Here is a 26,488-nt window from a genome sequence, read left to right on the forward strand (position 1 = left end):
GGAATTTCCTCATACTGAGGGCTGGAAATTGCACCAATAAGCAGGTTACCTTACCTGCAGCAGCGATGGCTTCAGGGTAGGTTTGCTCAGTCTGAGTCAGCTTCCAGCCAAATTTCCTTCCCAGGGAAGGTGAGCACTCTGCCTTCCTGTAAAATGCAGTCCAACGTTTCTGGAAGATGCACACTGAGGAATAATATTTTGTGTAAGGTCAAAGGCTAGAGGGGAAAAGAGAAGTTCTATGATACAGTGGAGGACAGGAGAGATTTAATGATATATAGTTGAATAGTATAAAAGTTAAAGGGATAAGGTGGGAATGGTTGCATTGCAGCTATCCAAATGAAACATGAAGAAATGTAGAAAGAATTAAGAAAAAAAGTGAACCAGCAAATAAAAACATGAGAAAAATGGAGGACAGTTGATGATCTAAAGTCATTGAACTCATCCCTAAATCTAGAAAACTTGTGGATTGCTGAGTCAAAAAGTGAAATGCTGCTCCTTGAACTTGCATTGAGTTTCATTGGAATGTTGTAGCTGGCCCAAAGTACAAAGATTAAACTAGGAGCAAAGTGGAGATTCTTACTCTAATGATTCTAATTGAACTGGGAAGTTTACATGAGAGGCAAAAGGCTGTTTCCTGTTGCTATATTTATGATAGATCTGAGTAGGGCGTGCACAGAGTAAAGCAACAAAAACTTTAAATTCTGATTTTGGGCTGAAGAATATCAAAGAAATTGACTGAGGAAAATTATGGAGGGATACAACTCAAGATGAAGATTTAAATTATATTAATGTATTTGTAGACTTGTGGTAATGGTAAAATGGGGGCTGGGCTATGTGATTACAGATTGCGATCAACTAGACATCTGCTGCTGATGGCCATTAGAGCCTTATGGAGGTCTTGTTTTGAGATGCCATATCTGTTCAAAATCAGTCCCATTTAGCACAGTGGCTATGAACCCCAAGATAAAGGAGGGTATCAGCAATATGACAATGGGACTTTGTCTTCATAAGGATTGTATTGATTATAATTCTGACCTGTGCTATCATAGATGGTGCATATGTGACAAATAAGCTTGTGAGGACAAGGTCAAGTGGGTTTTTCCCTCTGGCTGGTTCCCTCACAACCCGACACAGGCCCAGACTGGCAGGTATATCCTTCAGGGCTTGACTGGCTTTGTCAGTGGTGACACTGCAGAGCTAGTCTTGGTGACAGGCTTTGAGATTCTATAACATTCCCCAAGGGTACATACTCTTCCAATAGGGCTCGATTTGGAGGAGTACTGACTTATAAGTGCTATTGAGCAAGAGGTGTCTGTGACCCACTTTGATTTGATGCCATTAGACTTCATGGGTTCAATGTTGAGGACATCCAGGGCAAGTCTCCAAATTGTATATACCATGTAACACCACTTTTGGTGGCTCCTGTCCTACTAGTGGAACAGAACATAGCCAGTGATGTGATGTTGGTCTGTGGGACATTGAATATGAGGTATAAATCCGTGTGTATGTCTACATCAGGCTAGTCTGTGCAACAGCTTTCCAAATTTTGCACAATCCCGCATATATTAATGAGAAGGACTTGCAGAGTTGACAAGGTTGTGTGCACTGTTCTGAGTTCTGGTGCCTAACTTTATGCCATGAGGTGGTCTATTCAATTTTATTTCTTTTGTACTTTAAAATTTTGGTTCAACTGAGTGGCTTGCTAGGCCTAGTCATAGAGCAGTAATGCGTCAACCACTGTGGGCCTGGGGTTACTTGTTGGCTGGCAGATTTGCTTCCCTAAAGAAAGGTTCTGCTGAAGAGGGGAATGAAGCCAAAAGCAATTGATCAAAGTTTAAAATGGTAATTTTAATCTTCCAAGCACTGGAGCTTCTGGAAATAGTAAATAATGCATGATTTACTGTCAGATAAGGTGTCAAGCAACACCAGACAGTGGAGCGAAGTGGTGGAGAACTGTAACCAGATGTGTGATCAGTGTCCATACCTGGCCCTGCAAGTGCTGTTACCAGAGAAGAGGAGGGAATTAAGTATGGATCTTGGAGGGGTGCTAATGGTTTTGAATACTGGTTACATTTGTTCCACCAATTCTGCTGGTCTCACCCAGTCTATGGGTGAAATCAAGGAGTTTGACTCTAGCTTTGGGAGGGAGCAGATCTATCTGTACCAGTTCCTTATGGTCCTAGTAATGAGGCCTGACCAAATGTAACTATGCTTCTGGCCATCATAAATAACCTTTATTGTTGTTACACAACACACCTCCTCTAAGGATACTGTACAGTGATGTATCTTCTACTACAAGTCATGAGACAGGTTGAAGACAATGGAGCATTGGTGGCAGCAAACCACCTCCACCAACACTTTACCCACTACCGCTTACTGCTAGAGGTGGTAAATACAGCAGAGTGTCAGGGAAGGCACCACATCCCCAGGGGAACATGGAAAAATGGATTGGTGGAGATCTGCTAAATTCTGATCGGTAAAAGTGGAAACCTCTTCAGAAAAGGTGCGTACCAGGAGACACATTGGCGAAAGCATGGGCAGAGAACGAAACCCAAACTGCGTGGCGGAGTTTCCCCACAGTAACTCAGTGACTGAAGCGTGGAGACCTCGCGGGCGGTTGAAGCAGTTGCAAATATATTCGCACTCGATGTGACAACTCATTGCGAAGGCAGGTCGCTGTGCAAGCTTTAGCGGCTGGTCGCGAGTGGTTTGTGCACAGTGAGCGCTGCCCGCCTGCCTTCTGGGGCCCGAATGGAATAAAATGCGAGCGTGTGCCTGCAATCTGTAACCAGTTTCGATTCGACGCTGACAGCAAGACAGGGAGGGGGCTCCGGCCGCCGGCTTGCTGCGTTTGATGGAGTAAAAATGTCAGTGAGGACTGGATTTTACAAACAAGAATTAAACAAAACGAAATGGGAGGTGCCGGAGAGATACCAGAATCTGACTCCCGTTGGATCAGGGGCTTATGGATCTGTCTGGTGAGTAAAATATGCTCCGAAACTGCTAGAGATTCACCCCAGGAGGAATATGAGGCTATTTTATGGCTGATTTTTTTTGTTTTGTTTTAGACGGTTCGGGCATTAATCACACTTGCATTGTCAAAATTGTGTTTATAAATATGGAGAATTGTCTGCAGTTTGTATTTGACCCTGTAACAAATGTAACTCGGCGGTAAGGTACCCCTTTGGAAAGTGCAGGGGTGCAATCTCACTCAGACTGCGCTTCCTCAAAAATTGCAGTGACTACTTTGCCCGGAGAAATGGCAAGATAACCATATTGGAATGGGCTGTATGGGCGTGGTTTGTACAGACGAGATGTCGATGTGAGAGCACGGTATCGGTGCGGGATTTTAGTCTGTGCATTTGGTACTGAGGACAGTTAAACAGCAGTTCCACGCCTCTGTGGTCAATTGTAAAAGATGTTTACATAAGCAAAGGGTCTTCATCTACCGCCCTTTGATGACGTTGGCATTAATGGTAAAAGTGACAAGTGACAATAGTCTGTCCCGAAACGAAATGACATGATGGCCAATTGCATCTTCTGCAATCACTTTTTAAATTTTAGCTTCAATTCACTTCCAGGCCCCAATGGTGTTTAAGTTAAAGTATTTAAATAAATGACTTAGTAGCCATTGCTCTTCCTATTAAGATATATATTTAAACATGTGAAATGTTATTCCTGAATAATTTCAGAAAGTTTTGACTGTAAACAGATGTTGCATTACTTATTTGATTTTTCTGTTGTCTGATATTGAAACTGCAGCATACCTAAAGTATGATGTGGAGGTGCTGGGGTGGACAAGGTCAGAAGTCACACAACTCCAAGTTACAGGCAGAAGTGCTGTACTGCAGATGCTAGAGATTAGAGCCTAGATTAGAGTGGTGCTGGAAAAGCACAGCAGTTTAGGCAGCTTCTGAGGAGCAGGAAAATCGATGTTTTGGGCAAAAGCCCTTCATCAGGAACAGATTTATTTGGAATCACAAGCTTTCGGAGCATTGCCCCTTCATCTGACCAAGGGACCGTGCTCCTAAAACTTGTGATTTCAAATAAACCTGTTGCACTATAACCTGTGTGACTCTGACCTTACCCAAAGTATGCTTTATTTCTCCAAATGGTGCTACTGTATATAAACATTTTGCAGGGTTTGAATTGTACAGCAAGAGAAAGACCAGACTCAGAGCCGTGGAAATAGTCCCAAGCCTGTGTAACCTTTCCACACAGGAGAAAGTGAGGTCTGCAGATGCTGGAGATCAGAGATGGAAATGTGTTGCTGGAAAAGCGCAGCAGGTCAGGCAGCATCTAGGGAACAGGAGAATCGACGTTTCGGGCATTAGCCCTTCTTCAGGAATCAGGAATCCTGAAGAAGGGCTAATGCCCGAAACGTCGATTCTCCTGTTCCCTAGATGCTGCCTGACCTGCTGCGCTTTTCCAGCAACACATGACCTTTCCACACAGCCTTGCAGTTATCCCTCTTCAATTATACAGTCAATTTATTTTTGAAAGACATTAATGAATCTGCTTTCACCACCTTTTCAAATCAAATCAACTTACTGTGCATATACATTCTCCTTGCCTAAGAATGCCAACCTGTCTCATTTGGTTACTTCCCCTTCTGGCACTTTACCCAATCAAAATCCTTCATGAGTTTCAACATCCCTACCAGATTTCCACATTAGATTGGATTCCCTACAGTGTGGAAACAGGCCCTTCGGCCCAATAAGTCCACACCAACCTCTGAAGAGTGACCCACCCAGTCCCCTCTGACTAATGCACCTAACACTACGGGCAATTTAGCATGGCCAATTCACCTGACCTGCACATCTTTGGATTGTGGGAGGAATCCAGAGCACCCAGAGGAAACCCATGCAGACACTGGGAGAATGTGCAAACTCCACACAGACAGTCTGCCCAAGACTGGAATTGAACCTGGTACCCTGGTGCTGTGAGGCAGCAGTGCTAACCACTGAGCCACCATGCCACTTAAGTTTCTCTTCTTAAGAAATACAAGTCCCTTGAATATCCCACTGTCAGTCTTTCATTGTTGATAACATTCTAATATATCTTTTCAATATATCTCGAATGCCTTGAATGCTTCTTGAAATGTACCCAAAATAATTACATTATTTGGCTGAGGCCAACCCAACATAACTTCCTTTCTTTTGTACTTGATACATGTCCATGTGTCCCAAAGTTTGTTTCTGTGCCCCAATAAAATTGTATATTACTATTTACTTCATATTGCCTCTCCTTATTCTTCCTGCAAAATGAGTCACTTCTGACTTCTCTGCGTGGTGTTCCATCTGCCACATGTCTGCCCTATTGGGTAATCTATGTGCTTCTAAAGTCTGTTACCATCCTCCTCATTGTTTGGTAAATTTACAACTTCTGTATCATCTGCAAGTTTAGTCATTAATGTGAATTACATTATATTTTGGTTGCATCACTGCCTTGTTCATCCTGCCAGTATTGGTAAAGAAGGGTTTTGGTTAAAGTTCTCAGTAAAGAAAAGTGTCCAGTTAATTTTGTTAGTGATGCAATAGCACTCACTTTCACCAACTGTTTTTATGGTGGGTAATACAAATAATGGTATTCATTTTCATTAATGGAGATTTGATATTGCTGGTAGAACCTGTATTTATTGCTCTTCTTCAGTTGCCCTGCAAAACTGGTATTGGGCCCTCTTTAATGGTTGGTGATTTTTAGTACAACTGTGTGGCTTACCAGATTACTCTAGAGGGCAGTCATATTGCTGTTGTATTGAAGCCATATGCTTTTGCAAGGAAAGGATGATAGCAGCCTTTCCTTCTTGAAGGTCAATGATCCAGTTGGGCTTTTACAAAAATCCATGGCCACTTTGGCAGACATCAGTTTTAGTTTATTATTCCTAGATTTTTTTTAAATGGCTTCATATTCTCAAAGTGGAATTTTGGTGAAATTTAAAGTTGCTTTTTTTTTTAATTACAAGCCCATAGTGCTGAATACTTGCTGACTTTGGAGTTTTGTCCATATCATCAGTGTCACCAAGTGGGGAGGCATGGTGTAATGGTAATGTCACTAGACTAGCAATGAATAACTCCAGACTAATACTTGGGACATGGGTTTGAATGCCACTATGGCAGATGGGAAAAATTGAATTCAATAAAAAGCTAGCTGTGTGTCCATCTGGTTCACTAATGCACTTTGTGGAATTTGCCTTCCTGACCTGGCCTGGCCAATGTGTGAACCTAGACCCACAGCAATGTTGTTGACTTTAAACTGCTCTCTGGGAAATTAGGGAAAGGCAGAAAATGCTAACCATAGTCCATGAACAAATAAAAATGCTAATGTTGTGCTGGTGAGATGCTAATATTCTAAAGTTCTTCATGTACTTTGTTATGGATCAGTGTCCTAATATGGCTTCTGTAATAGCCTATGGTTAATTTTTGGAAAACTGAATCTCCTGCCATGCATTACAACAGGATGTTGGTCCTGCTAATGTCATAACTGTGCACTGGCACCTTACTGGAACAGGAAGCTGGTGCTCCTGACCCAATTGTGTCCCTTTGCTGTCCTGCTCAGTGCTTCATTCAGAGAGAATGAGGCAGTAAATAAGATGGTAGCTGAACTGAAAATGTGCTGCTGGAAAAGCGCAGCAGGTCAGGCAGCATCCAAGGAGCAGGAGAATCAACGTTTCAGGCATGAGCCCTTCTTCAGGAGATGGTAGCTAAATCAACAATGGATCCTCTGGGTCAAAGGCTATCCACACACCTTACAAATGGGAGTTCTTTTAAAACAAAATTAATAAATTTGCTTCATTTATTTCGCTTTCCAATGTAGTGCATGTATGGAAAGGGACATTCTCTGATAAACCTGAACTGACAAGTAAAGAAGATTTTAAGATACAGCATCTACCTGCGGCATTACTGACAGTGACATCCGGGCACTGAGACTGCATAGGTAGAGAGCGCATCCCCTGCAGATATGGTGCTAGGAAATGCAACCTTTGGTTAGAATTATTTTTCGGTTCTCTAACCTGTTTGACCTTCTAGCACAATATATTGTAAGACTTACAGGTATTTCAGTTTTCAGTCATAATTCTTATGGCATGCATTTGTGCTAGACATTCATTTTAATTAGATGTTTAGCATTTATTCAGCAAAACAATTTAGTGCCATGGAATTTAACTAAACTTAGTTTTCATTGCATTTGGACTTGTACTTCATCTCTGCTGCACTTCAAAAACAAATTCATAGATGGTGATTTAGCATTTCAAGGCCTCTACATTTGCAGAATAACACCCCATGTGCACTGAGAAACTGGAATCAAACTGATTTGTTTTGCCTTGCTCCATTTCTTTGTACTGGGTACAGTAAAACGCAACTAATATCATCTGTCCTTTACCAAATACCTTGTAACATAGTTAAAAAGCATTTCATGCAAAATGTAGTAATTGAGGAACTGATTTTCCATGAATGATATCTTAGGTAATTTAGTATAAACTAATTATCAAATCTGATCACAACACCTTTGTTCAGATAAATGATTGTTTCCTGAACCATAACTGGGTAATATTTTTCTATAGAAATAATTGTCTTATTAGACTTTCCTATTCTCATTTAGAACATAGAACATAGAACAATACAGCACAGAACAGGCCCTTTGGCCCACGATGTTGTACCGAACATTTGTCCTAGCTTAAGCAACCATCCATGTACCTAGCCAATTGCCGCTTAAAGGTCGCCAATGATTCTGACTCTGCCACTCCCACAGGCAGCGCATTCCATGCCCCCACCACTCTCTGGGTAAAGAACCTACCCCTGACATCCCCCCTATACCTTCCACCCTTCACCTTAAATTTATGTCCCCTTGTAACACTCTGTTGTACCCGGTGAAAAAGTTTCTGACTGTCTACTCTATCTATTCCTCTGATCATCTTATAAACCTCTATCAAGTCACCCCTCATCCTTCACCGTTCCAATGAGAAAAGGCCTAGCACTCTCAACCTATCCTCGTACGACCTATTCTCCATTCCAGGCAACATCCTGGTAAATCTTCTCTGCACCCTCTCCAAAGCTTCCACATCTTTCCTAAAGTGAGGCGACCAGAACTGCACACAGTACTCCAAAATAGTGCAAAAATTTATCTCAGTGATATTCTACACTCTAAATTAGTGAACGTGTGAACTGGTAAGAGTGTGAGAAAATGGATGTTTGGGATCTGAGTTAATAGAACAAGCAATTGGAGTTCTTCTCAACCAATCAGATAAGGGTTTATGAAATTAGCAGTGCAAAGGCAGAAGAAAATGTGATTTTTACTAAATCTCATGATAAATCAGGTAAAGAAGGGGGAAAATGGGCAAGAGAATATATTAATTGAAAGGAAAAAAGACAGAAGGGAAGTTTATATTTATAAAATATCCAGCAACAATTAAAACCTCAAGGAATGAGGCTTCATGCAGGTAATAGTTAAGAGAGCTTCATGAATTAACAAGAAGAATCTCTGGCAATGAACCCACTCTTCATTAAATTGTATTAGTTTTAGTTAAATAGGTGTAGATCCTAAATGGCTGAAAAGAAATTCATGTCATTCGAGATCAGTTCTAACTTTATGTGGTGGATTTACTTTGTATGTGTTTGTATTCAGAGTGGATCAATTAAAATTGGCAATGCTAAGAGGCTAGCATTGGACATAAGATATCTTGAAGATAACATGAGCAATGGTGTGACACTGAATGAGAATCATCAGATCATGATTTGGCATAACTGAGAGCCAGTGTAGATGAGCAAGCACGGGGCTAAGGGGAGAGCAGGACTTAGTGCAAATAATAATGCATACAGCAGAATTTTGGTTGTGCTCAAGTTTATGGAGAGTAGAATGTCAAGGGCTGCAAGATCATGTTGGAATAGTCAAGAATGAGAGGTAATGAAGGGTTTTAGCAGAAGGTAAGAAGACGAGGCAAAAGAGGATCATATTATGGAAATGAATATAGGCATATGCAGTGATAGTGTGGATGTGTAGCTAGGTGTTGATCATGGCAGTGAAGAGGGTTACCTGAGATTACAACAGGATTTTGACCAGATGGGCCAATGGGCTGAGAAGTGGTAGATGGAGTTTAATTCAGATAAATGCGAGATGCTGCATTTTGGGAAAGCAAATCTTAGCAGGACTTATACACTTAATGGAAAGGTCCTATGGAGTGTTGCTGAACAAAGAGACCTTGGAGTGCAGGTTCATAGCTTCTTGAAAGTGGAGTCGCAGGTAGATAGGATAGTGAAGAAGGTGTTTGGTGTGCTTTCCTTTATTGTTCAGAGTATTGGGTACAGGAGTTGGGAGGTCATGCTGCGGCTGTACAGGACATTGGTTAGGCCACTGTTGGAATATTGCATGCAATTCTGGTCTCCTTCCTATCGGAAAGGTGTTGTGAAACTTGAAAGGGTTCAGAAAAGATTTACAAGGATGTTGCCAGTGTTGGAGGATCTGAGCTACAGGCAGAGGCTGAACAGGCTGGGGCTGTTTTCCCTGGAGCGTCGGAGTTTGAGGGGTGACCTTATAGAGGTTTACAAAATTATGAGGGGCATGGATAGGATAACTAGACAAAGTCTTTTCCCTGGGGTCAGGGAATCCCGAGCTAGAGGGCATAGGTTTAGGGTGAGAGGGGAAAGTTACAAAAGAGACCTAAGGGGCAACGTTTTCATGCAGAGGGTGGTACATATATGGAATGAGCTGCCAGAGGATGTGGTGGAGGCTGGTACAATCGCAACATATAAGAGGCATTTGGATGGGTATATGAGTAGGAAGGGTTTGGAGGGATATGGGCCAGGTACTGGCAGGTGGGACTAGATTGGGTTGGAATATCTGGTCAGCATGGACGGGTTGGACCGAAGGGTATTTTTCCATGGTGTACATTTCTATGACTCTATATCACGAAGGTTACAGCAATCTGGTTCAGTCTGATAATGGGCAGCGAAATGTTTGGTGTCAGTACCATGGGAAAGGAGTGAGGAGTTGCAGCTGGTGTTTAATTTGGATTAAGGTAAGATATGGTATTGCATTTTGGTAAAAAAAACAAGGACTGGATTTATTCAATTAAAAGTATGGCTTTGGTTAATGCTGTAGGACAGAGAGATCTAGGGCAGAGAGATCTAGGGGTTCATGTCCACAATTCTTTTGAAGTTTGTGTCATATGTAGACAGGATGGTCAAGAAGGTGCTTCGCATGCTTGCTTTCATTGCTCAGACCTTTTGAATATAGGTGGTGTGATGTTATGTTGAGGTTGTACAGGATGTTGGTGAGGATTCTTATGGAGTACTGTGTCCATTTCTAGTCACCCTGTTATTAAGCTGGAGAGGGTTCAGAAAAAAAACTACCAGGATGTTGACAGGAATGGAGGTTTTGAGTTACAAGGAGAGGTTGGATAGGCTGGAACGTTTTTGACTGGAGTGTTGAAGAGTGACCTTATAGAGGTTTATAGAATCATGGGGTTACAGAGGGCTACAGAGAAGGCGAATGACGGGTATCTTTTCCCTGGGTTGAGGATTTCAAGACTAGGGGAAATATTTTTAAGGAGGGAGGAGATAGATTTTAATAAGGCATGAGGAGCAACTTTTTTACACAGTGGTTCTTGCATGAAATGAACATCCAGAGGAAGTGGTGGATGTGGGTACAGTTACAACATTTAAAAGTCATTTTGGATAACTATATGAATAAGAAAGATTTGGAGGGATGTGGGCCAAGCACGTGCAAGTAAAACTAGTTTAGTTTGGGATTATGATTGGCATGGACTGATTGGACTAAAGAGGTAAAAACAAGGGCTGCAGATGCTGGAAACCAGAGTCTAGATTAGAGTGGTGCTGGAAAAGCACAGCAGGTCAGTTAGCATCCGAGGAGCAGGAAAGTCGACATTTCACGCAAAAGCCATTCATCAGGAATGGAGCTCTGATAAAGGGCTTTTGCCCGAAACATCGATTTTCCTGCTCCGCTGGTTGGACTAAAGAGTCTGGTTCCATGCTCTATGACTATGATACTAGTTTCAGTCTTCATTTAATTAAAGGATGTTTCTGCTAATCTCGTACTGGATGTTAGATAGGCAATCCTATAATTAGCATCACTGGAGAACTTGAGAGAGGTGGAGAGCTGCGTCAGCACTATGCATGTAACAACTAAGGCTGCATTTTGAAATGAAATCACTGAAGTTGACTATTTCCATTTTTAGTTGCATCTGCTCTCACCTGAATTCATTGTAGGATGTTCCCACTATTATTTTGAAAGCAAATTATGGGCTGTTAGAGGGCAAAGTACTCAGAGGTTCTGAGTGTTGTGTGAGGACACCATAAATATTTCACATCATGGCACATCCACTTTTAATTTGGAAAACTGTCTAAAGAATTGTAGAAGGAAAACATTGTTGAAGACATGGTATCAATCAATGTCAGTTGAACTTACACAGAAGCAAAAACTGAGAGTGTGTTGCAGTTTTATCAAAATCTGATAGTAAAAAGATACATTCATGTCTTGAGTGAGATTCACTTGTCAGGATTAAGGCAATTCTGCATGGTTTAGTTAGCTCCAGAAAAAAACACAGCAGTGAAGACCATCCAGCTTAGCGATCCTAACAAATTATACTCTCTGCAACCAATGTTACTCAAAGAGCAGATGTAGGCTATTGAGGGATGTGTCCTTTAAAATCTGTGATATCTCAGAATTTGTTTGATTGCCTCAGAATAGGAGGAGGGTTTGGCAGCAGGCTGACAGGAGGTCAGGCAGATGGCAATGGAGATCCTTCAATCGCGTTACAGCCAATTTGTGTTGAAGAAATGCACATTATAATCAACCTGACCAAATATTTACTTCTGAAGAGAGGTCACTGGACTGGAAACATTAACTCTGATTTCTTTCCACAGTTGCTGCCAGATGAGCTGAATCTTGCCAGCAATTTATGTTTTTGTTTCTGATTTTCAGCATCCACATTGTTTTCACTTTTTTGTTTAGTATTTACTTCACCATTGCTGGCCGCATCCTCATTTGCTTAGGCCCCAAGCTGGAGGATTTCCTCCCTACCCTTCTTTTGGCTTTCTACTTCGATTTCCTCCTTTAAGACTCATTTTCAAACCTAATCTACCTCTTTATAAAGTCATTGGTCATCTGACCCAAAAGCTCCTTCGTTAGGTTTTATGAGGCTCGTGTAAACCCTGGGACATTTTAATTTAAGGGTGCTAGATAAATGTAAATTTTCATACACAGTTGCATTTTAAAATACGGTGATATATACGGTGTCTGATCTTGCAGCTATTTTTTTCTGTAATCCTGTGTGGAAAACAAAACTAGTATCTGCAACATTGTTAGAAGACAAACTCTGTGTTTTATAAGTTGATAATTCACAATAGGACATCAAATACCACTAAAGCTCTGAGCTGCAGAATATAAGGATGTATACTCAGTGTGTAATTTTCAATCTCAGCAGTGTCTTGGCCAAAGACTATGCATAGTTGAGAAAGATGTAGGAAAAGTATCGTAGGGCTGCTTTTACACACTTCCGAATTCAAGTATGTCATTATCACAGACCTTAAAACAGGTGCTTTTTAAGTATTAAAAATAGCAGTCTAACCTTTTGTGGCTTTGCAGTATTGTGGATTCTAATAATTTTTTTTCCATTGAACTAGCCCTTCAAATCACTGTGTTATTTGCAGATTACAATATTGTGTTTTAAGAGCAGTGGAGTACAGAAACTGATATCAAATTCATAGGTTTAAAAAGGGAAAATGTAAAATAGCTGGCAATGATCCAAGTGCATGTATTTGTGCTGTATGCTTTACATAGTTGAGTGAATATATAAAATTAAGATATAATTCGTTTCTCTGATCAAATAGTAACAATGACTATTTTCCTTTAATTGAGTAGTAAAAATGCAAAGACAAATATTAAAGCTGTTCACCTGTGAGGCACAATCATCTCGACAATGGATTACAATCCTTACAGATAAAATGTGGGCTCTGTGCATTTCATCAGTAGTATTGAAATTGTATAGAAGCACCTTAAAGTGGAACATGGTGCAGGGAGAAAGTTTTAAATTTTAGTGCATATTCTGTCATTTTCAATTTGAAGTGTTTTTTTTCCCATGGACTGTATGCCTGACATAGAATGCAAATTGTGATATAAAGACTAGGACAAAGAACAAAGAAAATTACAGCACAGGAGCAGGCCCTTCGGCCCTCCAAGCCTGCGCCGATCCAGGTCCTCTATCTAAACCTGTCGCCTATTTTCTAAAGATTTGTATCCCTCTGCTCCCTGCCCATACATGTATCTGTCTAGATATCTTAAATGACGTGCCCGCGTTACCACCTCCACTGGCAATGCGTTCCAGGCACCCACCACCCTCTGTGTAAAGAATTTTTTACGCATTTCTCCCTTAAACCTTTCCCCTCTCACTTTGAACTTATGACCCCTAGTAACTGAGTGGGGAAAACGCTTCTTGCTATCCACCCTGTCTATACCTCTCATGATTTTGTAGACCTCAATCAGGCCCCCCTTCAAAATCCATCTTTCTAATGAAAATAATTCTAATCTATTCAATCTCTCTTCATAGCTAGTGCCCTCCATCCCAGGCAATATCCTGGTGAACCTCCTCTGCACCCTCTCCAAAGCATCCACATCCTTTTGGTAATGTGGCGACCAGAACCGTATGCAATACTCCAAATATGGCTGAACCAAAGTCTTATACAACTGTAACATGACCTGCCAATTCTTGTACTCAATACCCCGTCTGATGAAGGAAAGCATGCCATATGCCTTTTTGGTGACTCTATTGACCTGCGTTGCCACCTCCAGGAACAATAGACCTGAACACCCAGATCTCTCTGTACATTAATTTTCTCCAGGGCTTTTCCAATTACTGTATAGTTCTGTCTTGAATTGGATCTTCCAAAATGCATCAGCTCACATTTGCCCGGATTGAACTCCATTTGCCATTTCTCCGCCATACTCTCCAACCTATCTATATTCTGCTGTATTCTCTGACAGTTCCCTTCACTATCTGCTACTCCACCAATCTTGAGTGTCATCTGCAAACTTGCTAATCAGACCACATATACCTTCCTCCAGATCATTTATGTATATCACAAGCAACAGTGGTCCTAACTCATATCCCTGTGGTACACCACTGGTCACAGTTCTCCATTTTAAGGAACTTCTTTCCACTACTACTCTCTGTCTCCTGTTGTCCAGCCTGTTCTTTATCCATCTAGCTAGTACACCCTGGACTGCATGCAACTTCACTTTCTCCATCAGCCTACCATGGGGAACCTTATCAAATGCTTTGCTGAAGTCCATGTATATGACATCAACAGCCCTTCCCTCATCAATCAACTTTGTCATTTCCTCAACTAATTCTATTAAGTTGGCAAGATATGACCTTCCCTGCACAAAACCATGTTGTCTATCACTGATAAGTCCATTTTGTTCCAAGTGGGAATAGATCCTATCCCTTAGTATCTTCTCCAGCAGCTTCCCTACCACTGGCGTCAGGCTCACTGTTCTACAATTACCTGAATTATTCCTGCTACCTTTCTTAAACAAGGAGACAATATTAGCAATTCTCCAATCCTTCAGGACCTCACCCATGTTCAAAGATGCTACAAAGGTATCTGTAAAGCCCCAGCTATTTCCTCTCTCACTTCCCCATCCAGACCTGGGGAATTTGTCCACCTTAATGCCTTTTAGAGTACTCAATACTTTCTCCCTCCTTATGCTGACTTGACCTAGAGTAATGAAACATCTATCTTAACCTGAACATTCGACATGTCCCTTTCCTCAGTGAATACCGATGCAAAGTACTCATTAAGAATCTCACCCATTTTCTCTGACTCCATGAATAACTTTCCTCCTTTGTCGTTTAATGGGCCAACCCTTTCTCAAGTTACCCTCTTGTTCCTTATACATGAATAAAAGGCATTGGGACTTTCCTTAACCATGTTTGCTAAATATATTTTCATTACCTCTTTTAGACCTCTTAATTCCTCATTTCAGATTGGTCCTACATTCCCGATATTCTTCCAAAGCTTTGGCTGTCTTCAGTTGCCTAGACCTTATGTATGCTTCCCTTTTCCTCTTAGCTACTCTCACAATATCACCTATCACCCATGATTCTCTAATCTTGCCATTTCTATCCCTCATTTTCACAGGAACATGTCTCTCCTGCACTCTAACCAACCTCTCTTTAAAACCTCCCATATATCAAATGTGCATTTACCTTCTTACAGCTGCTCCCAATCTACATTCCCCAGCTCCTGCTGAATTTTGGTAGCATTAGCCTTCCCCCAATTTAGCATTCTTCCTTGAGGACCACTCTCGTCTTTGTCCATGAGTATTCTAAAACTTACAGAATTGTGATCACTATTCCCAAAGTCATCCCCTACAGAAACTTATGTATTTCAATACAATTTTATAATGGAACTATTATAATTGTATTGAAATACATAAAAATGCAACTTGTCATCGTCATCGAATTACACGGCACAAAAACAGACTCTTTGTTCCAACTTGTTTGTGCCGCCCAGATGTCCTAAACTGATCTAGTCCTATATGCTAGCATTTGGCCCATCTCCCTCTAAACCCATCCTATTCCTATCTAGATCTCTTTTTAAGTGCTGTAATTGCACCTGCTTTAACCACCTCCTCTGGCAGTTCATTTCATACACATACCGTCCTGTGTGTGAAAATGTTGCCCCTCGGATTGTTCTTAAAATCTTTCCCCTCTCACCTTAAACCTATGCCTTCTACTTTTGGACTTTCCTGCCTTGGGAAAAAAAGACCTTGGCATTTCACCCTATCCACACTGCTCATAATTTTATTAACCTCAGTCTCCCATGCTCCAGGGACAAAATTCCCAACCTTTTTAATCTCTCCCTATAACTCAAACTCTCCAATTCTGGCAACATCCTGTAAATAATTTCTGAACCCTTTCAAGTTTAACAGTATCTTTCTATAGCAGGGAGACCAGAATTGATCGTAGTTTTCTAAGAGTGGCCTTATCAATGTCCTATACAGCCGCAACATGACATCCCAACTTCTATACTCTAAGCACTGACCAAGCATGCCTAAATGCCGTCTTCACTATCCTGTCTACCTGCGACTCTAATTTCAAGGAACTATGCACCTGCACTCGTAGGTCTCTTTGTTCGGCAACAATCCCCAGGGCCTTACCATTAACTGTGTAAGTTCTGCCCTGGTTTCCCTTACCAAAATGCAACAGCTCACATTTATCTAAACTGTATGGAGACAAATTGAATTTTAATGCGAATTCAGTATTATTCAAGTAAGTATTTTGCAATTAATAAAGTATATCTTGAGGGAAAAACTTCAGACAGTCCAGAATTATGGAAGATTATTGGACTCTACTCCATGTATACAATAAGGCTATATCACTTTTTTTAAGAAAACTAGATACTGTTTTCTGCAAAACAGCAAAGTATGAAAGCCAGAGGAAAATGAAGAGAGTAGACTGGCCAAGCGTACATTTCGTCTGCCAAACAAACACTGGAGCTCATGTTGCATGTTGCACTGTACTTTACATTGGCCCTATCGGGCAACAGCACTGTGCAGTAGCTTTGTTTACAAGACTGAAGTTTCATTAAACAGGAACCTCCATTACCAGATGGCTGAATATCTGGTTTCCTTTTATAGCGCTGTCCCCCTTTTTGTTTTTCAAGCCATGAATATTCTTGTGGTTGTCAACTCTTTTCACACAGTGCACCAATGAATGCATGAAAAGCACCTGACCTTTTACTGATGCCAAGTTAGAATGCCGACTGCTAATTTTCACATCTGGCGTCATTATCTTGAGTTTTAAAAAGCCACCTTACTCACCTAAAACGAAAGAGGAGAAGTTTGACTTCTGCCGTTAAAAAAAGCACTAATTAGAATGAGTTAATGTTCTGTGGAACAGTCTGTGTCAATCTAAGGCCAGTACCAACTGTACTTTGAACAAAAGCTGCAAGTTGTGGGCTCCAGGCATGTATACTAACACAACTGCTCAGTCAGTGGATTGGCTGAGAACTCAGTTAAATCTGTGCAGCCCTGCCACATCATGAATGATCGTGCAAAATTAACAAACAAATGGAATGGTCGGAAGGTCTTTGAAATCCTCTTTCTCAAAGTTGGCGGAGTCCACCATTGACATGCAAAACAAGGCTGAAGCATTTACTACTATCTTCAGCAAGAAGTGTTTTCTTGGCCTCCTTGCAGTTTCCCTATTGTTATATAAATGTAAAATAACAATTAGCCTCAGGCGGCTGTCTGAGTAGAATTTGGACATTCTCCCCGTGTCTGAGTGGGTTTCCTCCAGGTGCTCTGGTTTCCTCCCACAGATCAATAATATGCAGGTTAGGTTAATTGGCCATTTTAAATTGCCCATAGCGTTCAGGAATGTGTGGGTTACATGCATTAGTCAGGGTAGATGTAGAGTAGGGGAATGGTCTGGATGGGTGTCTCTTCGGAGGATCGGTGTGGACTTGTTGGGCTGAAGGTCCTGTTTCCACACTGTAGGGATTCCAATACTTCTAAGACACAAAGAATTTAATTTTAAAGCCTGGTTTAGCATACTGAATAAAGCAAAAGGTATGATCTTGACCATACCTTGGTTGTCATGCTGAGAATCTGTACTGATAATGAGCCACTACACTACCAAACTATTCCACTAAAGCTAGAACTCTGATGTCTACAGAAAAAAAATTGCTCAGATTTGGCCAGTCCCCTAAAAGCAGAAAAAATCCAATGAAGTGAATTGCAGTCAGCCCTATCAACTGACTCCAAATAATCAGTAACATGAAGAAAAGTACATTAAAGTAGGATTTGTCTGCTTTACTGATGATTTTTGCTTGGGTTCAACTCTTAACCTTCAGACTTTATGACTACATTGTTTCAAGTATGGATATGAGTTAAATTCCAGAGGTGAGGAGACAATGAGTATTGTTAGCATTAAAGCAGCATTTGACCAAGTGTAGCATCAAAAATCCTTTGTAAAACTGAATTCATTGTGGATCAGCAGTAGAACTGTCTTGTGGCTGGACTCGTGCCAAAGACAACAAAAGATCCTTGCCTCTTAGCAATTGCAATCACCTCAGCCCTACGGTGTTGCAGGCATTCCACAGGCCAGAGTCCGACAACTGAGTATCTTAAACTGCTTTGTCAATAGATATTCCTATGTTATAAGGTGAGATGTGGGCTGTTTGATAATCATTATACAGTGTTCATTTCCATTTACAGTTACTCATATAACGAAGCAGTCCTCCATGCCTGCATGCAGAAAGAACTGGACAGTATCCAAGCTCGGACTGACATATGACAGTTAACATTGGTGTCATTCAAGTGTCAGGCAATGGCCATCTTCAACCTGAGACTCTGTCCAATGAATATGGTCCTTCCTGTCACACTTAATGAATTGGCCATTCCAGATTGCCCATAGTGTTAGGTGCTTTAGTTAGATGGAGATGTGTCTGGGCGGGTTTCTCTTCGGAGGGTCGGTGTGGACTTGTTGGGCCGAAGTGCCTGTTCCCACACTGTAGGGAATCTAATCTAATACTATAGTTCCAGTTTCCCTCCCATTGATATCCTGGGGCTCATCAAAGTCCAGAAACTCAAAGGGACCAGCTACATAAAAGAAGTGGTTATTGAAACTGGTTTTACAGGCCAGCTATTCTGCTCACCACTTAACTTGCCAAAGCCTGTCCACCAACTACATAACTCAATTGATAACATACTCCAACATTTACTTGAATAACTTAAATTCAAAGAAATTTTACCAGACTGGAATGGACAGGTTGTCTTTTCTGAGAAAAGGATGGACAGGTGGGCCTTGAATCTGCTGGAAATTGGAAGAGTAAGAGGAATCTTGATTTAGATGTGAATAGGATGTTTCCTCTTCTGGGAGAACTTTGAACTGGGAATCACTGTTCAAAAATCGGAGATTGCTCATTTTTAACAGAAATCAGGAAATTTATTTTCTGGGTCTAGAGTTCTAGAGTCCTTGAACTTCTTCGGGTAGAGAAAGACAGATTCTATGTAGGCAAGGGGTCAAATGTTTTTTGGGATAGGCAGAAATGTGGATTTGAGAGTATAATCAGATGAGCTATGATTTTATTGAATGGGAGAGTGAGCACAGAGATGGATAGCACTGCATTTCCTGATTCATATGTTTGTTTGTATCAGTAATTTTTAAGATTTTTTCCCATGGTGCCATTTTCTGTTGAACAGAACTGAATGGTAACATAGTTAAACCAATGGGCTTATTTTCAGTTTACTTCATAACAATAGTTATTGATCTGCCTTGTTTGAGTGGGCTAAATGGTTATTGAAAAGCTATGGCATTGTAGAAACAAAAAGGGAGGTAATGAAATGCAAACAGGGTGCTGGAAAAAACTCAAAGTCTGGAAATGTCTACACAGAGAGAAAAAGAGTTGACATTTTGAGTCTGGAATGACTATTTTTTGGAACTCAATTTCAGATTTGCAGTATCTGCATATTTTGGTTTTAATGTTGCATTGTTTGTTTCATGTGGCCGATATAGCATTGCTGACACATATCTATTTGCAACTCTTTCAATCTCCAGGATGAAAATGTGCCACCTTTTTTTTTCTAAAGTAAGAGAAGCATTATTTCACAATCTTCGATAATTCAAATACGGTTTCACATTACTTTGGCAGATATTTGAGAAACAGTCAGTGAACAAAAAAAAATCAAATAAGCTCCCAAATGCCTCTTTTCTTCTACAAATTCCAAAAGGAATTGCAATCAGTTAATAGCTAAATGAAATACAAGTGAGGACTTTCCAGGTAGCTGCCTAGAAAGCTTTCATTTTAGCAGGCACAGCTTCTTTTGGGCTTGAACAGTTTTCATTGTGTGGCTGATTTGTATTGTTTTATTTGTTTAGCTCTGCCTATGATACAAGAACACGACGGAAGGTAGCAATAAAAAAGCTCTCAAGACCATTTCAGTCACTGATTCATGCAAGGAGAACATACAGAGAGCTGAGATTGTTGAAGCACATGAAACATGAAAATGTAAGTGAATATTTTATTCTAAAATATGTTGACTATCTATTGCTATATTATAATTGCAATCAAAAATATGTTGTGGAAAAGTGATGAAAATGATTTTTCAGTTATTTCTAATCTTATAAATAAAAATGAGAAATTTCAAAAGCAAAATTCTATTGAGACTATCTTGAAGCCTACACATTAAAGGAGTAAGCTCATTCAGTTTATTGTATTTTAGGATTATCTTCTTTCGGCATTATGCTAGCTCCCTATGGAGAGCTTCACATATTTAAAATGTCTGATCGAAATGTATTTGCACCTTTACCAAAGTGTACCAGTAAGGAAATTGTAGGTACTGTGCAACTGTTTTTCAGTTTATACTCTCCCTGTGCAGTACCCAGGAAGAATTTTGTCCCATTTATATCAGACATGATTGACCAAGCCATTGGACAAATGGTCTCCTTCAGATTGTCATAATTTCACTGTATCATTGGTTGTTTGATGATCTCTAAGGACTCATCTTCTAATGTATCTACCCTCACTAACACCATTGTGGCCAAGGTTCACAGCCCCACCATCAATTGAACGGATTTTGCCAGAAGAGCCCAAGAGATATTCTTGGCCCTCATCAAACATGAGTGCTCTTGCTTGGCTAATTTTGTGGGGTTCTATCTTCCTGACACAATTACATTCTTCTTGAGTTGGGAATTCTCACATTCCCTGATCACCGAAGCACCTAACAGAGAGTTGATAGAGATACGCCCATGGAAGACAAAGCTTGCATTTCTGCCAAAGGGAAGAAAATATAGCTCACCTGGCTTTTGAGGCCAGGATCAAGTTCTGAACACTACTGTCACAATCCATTCAGGAACGCACACTGAAATTTGAGCCCCAGATCATCACTAAAGTTAAAAATTTAAACCAGGCAGAAGATATAAAAGTTTGAATACGTGTACAAACAGATTCAAGAACAGTTTCTTCCCCGCTGCTGTGTTAGACTTTTAAACGGACCTCTCAAATATTAATTCTGATCTCTCTCTCTGCACTTTCTCTGCAGCTGTACCACTATATTCTGCACTTTGTTCAGCTACCCTGCTGCCTTTGTGTGTTACAACCTGCCTGTATAGCATGCAAAACAATTGTATCTCAGTATATGTGACAACAATAAATTAAATACCAACTGAAAATTCAAGCATCCAACTTTCATGTCTAATGAAGTCAGGTCAATAGAAATCAGTAACAAAAAAAAACCTATTTATTGCAAATAAGTGAGTTCTAACCAAGGGCAGACAATTTTTTAATTATTAACTTACAGTTCTCTAATTAATCTCTGCCCTTTCTTACACCACTATACACACATGCAGATAGACAAAATCTAAAATAAAAAAAGAGTAAATGCACTTTTGCAGAAAATTCAGTCTGCTTCACTTTCCTTACATTTCACTCCAATTATACTCTTGGGCCTGTTCACTGGATGGATATCAGTCAGTGCCATGAGAAACAGGGACTATCTTCCTAACTCTGCCAAATTTGTAGACTGTGCACGGACTTTAATGGGAATGTCCCAACATTCAGGATGGAATATGCCCTCTTTGTATTCTTCCATCACCAGGATCAGACAATGTTAACATTTTGTGGTGGTTATTTCCATACCACTGGCATCACACACCTCTGGGAAATTTTCTTGGGGCCCTTAAAATCATGACCATACAGAGGTCTCAAGGCCACATTCGCAAACGGAAAGATGAGCACAAGTCTTATTCCCAGCGATCTCCTCCTAATTCACAACCTCTGAGCTTGCTGTCCAATTAAGGGCAGTCCCATCAGGCAGTTAGCAGTTCTGTAGCTTCAGCAGATCCACTGGGGGAAGTATGCAGTGCCATGAGGGCACCTCAACATGGACACACCCTAGGTGAGTTGAACTTAAAAATGTAGAAGTGCCAAACTAGTAAGTTCCAACGGCATTTCCATAAGGAGGCAGTCTCAATGGAGATTGTATGGTGCAGGTAGCTAATCTAGGTCCCTTTCTATTGCTGAGAAATGGCAATAGTGGAATGAATTCAGGAGCCAGCTAACCTCCCTGCTCATCAGCCAAAGGGGTCAGAAAAATTCTATCTGTTGTCTTCCTCCTCCATCTCATTCCTTCAGGATGAGTATCCACAATTTCATCTGTGAATCAATGCTTTCTGTTAGTGGCTGATGTTATAATTAAGATTCTCTTAGTCGGCAGGTGATTTAATTTCAGGAATTTAATAACTCACTATTTTCAAAGTTTGTGAGAAGATTTGTAGCTCGGTTGCTCGTTGTTGTGGTTCTGTTCGCCGAGCTGGAAATTTGTGTTGCAGACGTTTCGTCCCCTGTCTAGGTGACATCCTCAGTGCTTGGGAGCCACCTGTGAAGCGCTTCTGTGATGTTTCCTCCGGCATTTATAGTGGTTTACCTCTGCCGCTTCCGGTTGTCAGTTCCAGCTGTCCGTTGCTGTGGTCGGTATATTGGGTATAATAGTACTGTTGTCCCAGTCGAACTCAGTCAAGACACTGTTCAAAAGGGCCACAACACACTGCAGTCCACCAGAACTGCAAAAAGAGGAAGAACACCTCTACAATGTATTTGCCAAAAACAGATACCTTGCAATTTCATCAACAGATTTCATCAACCGCCACAGTTGACAGTGAGGAAGGATGTGTCAGGTTACAGCGGGATATAGATAAGTTGCAGAGCTGGGCAGAAAGGTGGCAAATGGAGTTCAATGTAGGTGACGTCCCCTAGACAGGGGACGAAACGTCTGCAACACAAATTCCCAGCTCGGAGAACAGAACCACAACAACTCATTATTTTATTAACAATGTTTCTCTACATTGATTTAATGCAGCTGTCTACTGAATGTGCACTTTGTAGGTGTTAAAGCATTGAAAATGATTACAAAAGTTATATTAATATGCTTTTTTTGTATAAAACAGCAGAACTCAGTAGTAATGCTCAGTTATCCCTGTAATACTATAAATTTCTTGGCTGTTACTGGTAACCCTCTAGTGAAATGTTAAAATTAATAACATTGTATATTTCTATAATGAGCATGAATACCAAAAAATATTAACAAAATTTAGTCACATGAATAATTTCTTTCCAGTCAAGTATGAACAACAAAGCAGATATCCTTCCAGTAAATTAAATAGTGAGCTGCTACTGTCTGAGCCACACAGACCTGAGAAACACCAGGTTTCATATTTGGTGTCTGTTGGTTTAGCTGATCTTATGCAGAGAAGCATGAGGAATATAAAAGCTGGGTTAGGAAAGGGAAAAAACAGCTCTAATTCTCATTCTTGATCACATTAGAATGAACCATACTTGTAACTGCCGGAGGGCTTATGTCCGAAACGTCGATTCTCCTGCTCCTTGGATGCTGCCTGACCTGCTGCGAATTTCCAGCAACACATTTTTCAGATGAGGATCACACTCAAGCATATGAATTCTAATTGCATTTTGCCACTTATTGTTAAAACACAAGTGAATAATGGCATCATATATTTCCTCTGAGGAGCATTATTGCTGTCAGGACAGGAGAGGATAGCTTAATGGACACATATATTGTGCAATAGGATGCTATGCAAAAGAAAAAGGACTATCCTAGTGCTGAATAGCCTGATCTCAGACAAAGTAATGGTTAGACAATTGGCCTCAGCATACCTAGACTAGAGGAGATCTTCACTTTTCTTTTTATCCATTCACAGAATGTGGGCATTGCTGGCTAGGCCAGGATTTATTTTTCCTTAATTGTCTAGAGGGTATTTAACAGTCAATCGCATGGTTGGGGTCTGGAGCCACATGTAGGCCGCACCAAGCAAAGATGGCAGATTTCCTTTCCTGAAGGACATTAGTGAACTAGATGGCTTTTCTAACAATTTCAACAATTATTAGACTCTTAATTCCAGATTTTTATTGAAATCAAATTCTACTGAACCTGGGTAACTCAGAGCATTATCTTGATCCCTGGTTTATTATACCACTGGTCCATTGCCTGTCCATCTGAATAACATTTGGAGAGCATTCACAATGAACCTGAACTCAGCAATGACTTGTTGCCCTTGGGAAAGGAGGAAAGATATAAAATTTGAGTCTTTAAAGAATATTTATGAATCAAGTTTGCAGATTTAGATTTATCTTATTGCATATTTGGTAAACATTTACTGACCAGATTTTGACCAAATTTCTTATAGCCAGTTCTAGTTTTGAATGAGTTTTGTGGCTACTGTCATAAGAATGAAGTTTGTGTTATTTGGTTATGACAGCATTAAATTATAATAACCTTCAGGGAGAGAAATACAATTCAATGATGAGATTTCCTTGTCACCTGTTAAATTTTCATAGAATCCCTACAATGTCGAAACAGGCCATTCAGCCTAGCAAGTCCACACCAACCCTCTGAAGAGTAACTCACCCAGACCCATTTCCCTACATTTTCCATGACTAATATACCTAATGTACACATCCCTGAATACTATGGGAAATTTAGCATGGGCAATTCACCTAACCTGCACATTTTTGGACTGTGGGAGGAAACCAGAGCAAACCCACTCACACATGGGGAGAATGTACAAACTCTACACAGACAGTCACCTGAGGCTGGGATTGAACCCAGATCCCTGACGCTGTGAGGTTGCAGTGCTAACCACTGAGCCACCCAAGACTATTAGGTACCACACTCTGCGAAAATCTTAATAGATGCTTAAAATTGCAACAAGAATATTACACAATGAATGAATTCATTCATATATTAATGGCAACTTGTAAAGTCTCTAATTGGTAAATACTCATTGTCTCACAAATGTGTCTTCTCATTTCACCATTCATATATTTAGAAGTTGTGTAAAATCCAAAAGCTCAACCCTTGTTGATTTCTTTCAGGTTATTGGATTGTTAGATGTCTTTACGCCAGCAGTCACACTGGAGAATTTTCGAGAAGTGTAAGTTCAGCAGAATTTAAATTACAAACTGGCGAAAATCTCTTCTGCTCTGTTGTTGTAACTCAGTTTATACTGAAGTAGGTTCCCTGAGAAAGATCCATAAGTAAGCCTAATAAGAGCACAATTTGCAAGGGGGACAGATGGAAGATTTTGTAAAGAAATCTGGACTTGCTTTGCTGCATGTGAGAAAGTTATTACTTTTACCACCCCCTGAGAAAAAGAACAGGAATGACAACACCACCGGAAATGACATCACCACAGGAAATGACATCACCACAGGAAATGACGTCACTAATTCAAGGAAACTTAAACACATAACTAAAAAGCGGGCCATACCACCAGTGCTTCATCCGGAGGCTCACTGATGATGTTACCTAGTGTGGTGACGAAACATCTGAAAACGAACCTTCCAGCTCAGCGAGTAAACCTACATCCAGAACCTCAACCTGAGCTACAAATCTTCTCAAAACTTGCTAAGTTATTCCTTGCATGGTTGTTGTTTTATTTGGGTGGGATTCATTAAATTCTGAGTTACTTGTGTAACCCTGCCCAAGCACTGTATGGTGTAATGGGCAAGCTAAAAGAAGAATGAATAACTAACATTAAATTTCCGTGATTGAACCTGCTTTTTTTTCCAACTGAATACTGGAAGAACTTGTTAGTGCTCTACAGCTCAGTCTGCTGGCCACAATGGAAATAAAACAGTTGGTGCCTGTTTGGGAAATCAAGATTTGGTGGCTAAACATTTTTAAATATCCTTTTGGAAAACATAAGCAATTTATAAAATTAAAATCTGTTTTGGAAGTTCATGAATGATGTAAAACTTGCAGTATTTTAAATATTTGAAAAATGAAAAATTATATTTTAACACTGTTTGGGCAGCACTGTTTCCCCACTCAAGGGCTAAAACTCCTCTTTATACACTGTAAGCTTTGAACATTCCATAGTTTAGGTGTATCATATTTTATATTTGCCAGTGTGGAATTTGGGTGGTTAATGTAGATTTCAGTTATTCTAATCAGGCTTAGCTCAGAGTTGGCAAGGTTGGGATTTATGCACATTTAAAAGCCACTAGGATCTCCAGACAAACCTGAGCTGATGTTTTACGACAAATAAGTCATTTTTATAGTGGTCTTGCAGGGCAAATTTTGACTATTGATGCCACGATTTGCTGAAAGGAACTCACCAAGTATTCTGAGACAAGACCTTCTAAACCCGTAGTTTCCACCAAATCAAACTACAGGGGCAGCAGACACATGGGAATATGACTAGCTGTAAATACCCCCAAATCCAGACTTGGAACTATATCATAATTCCTTCTCTGTAACTGGGTCAAAACTGTGGAACTACCTTCCTAACAGCACAATGGATGAACATACACTACATGGACTGCAGCGGTTCAAGAAGCCAGTTTACAACCACCACCTCCTGGGAAATTAGGGAAAGTCAATAAATCTTGGCCTAGTTAGCAATGCTCACATCCCTTGGGTGATGCATTTCGAAAATGGAATGAATGCG

The 26,488-nt window shown here is 40.4% G+C and overlaps 1 protein-coding gene across 1 annotated transcript in view; it reads left to right on the forward strand.

Moving 5' to 3' along the window:
* The first annotated feature begins 2,154 nt into the window (after nt 1-2,154).
* mapk11 (mitogen-activated protein kinase 11) overlaps nt 2,155-26,488 on the forward strand; it is a 51,882-nt gene continuing 27,548 nt past the window's right edge. The window contains exons 1-3 of the mRNA XM_043713758.2: nt 2,155-2,978; nt 19,901-20,030; nt 24,912-24,970. Of these exons, the coding sequence (XP_043569693.1) occupies nt 2,866-2,978; nt 19,901-20,030; nt 24,912-24,970 (302 nt within the window). The 5' untranslated portion in view covers nt 2,155-2,865. The remainder of the gene's footprint in view (nt 2,979-19,900; nt 20,031-24,911; nt 24,971-26,488) is intronic.

This window comes from Chiloscyllium plagiosum, unplaced genomic scaffold (assembly GCF_037043375.1).
Source record: "Chiloscyllium plagiosum isolate Xiang-an unplaced genomic scaffold, Cpla_swu_hap1 HiC_scaffold_23, whole genome shotgun sequence".
Taxonomy (NCBI): domain Eukaryota; kingdom Metazoa; phylum Chordata; class Chondrichthyes; order Orectolobiformes; family Hemiscylliidae; genus Chiloscyllium; species Chiloscyllium plagiosum.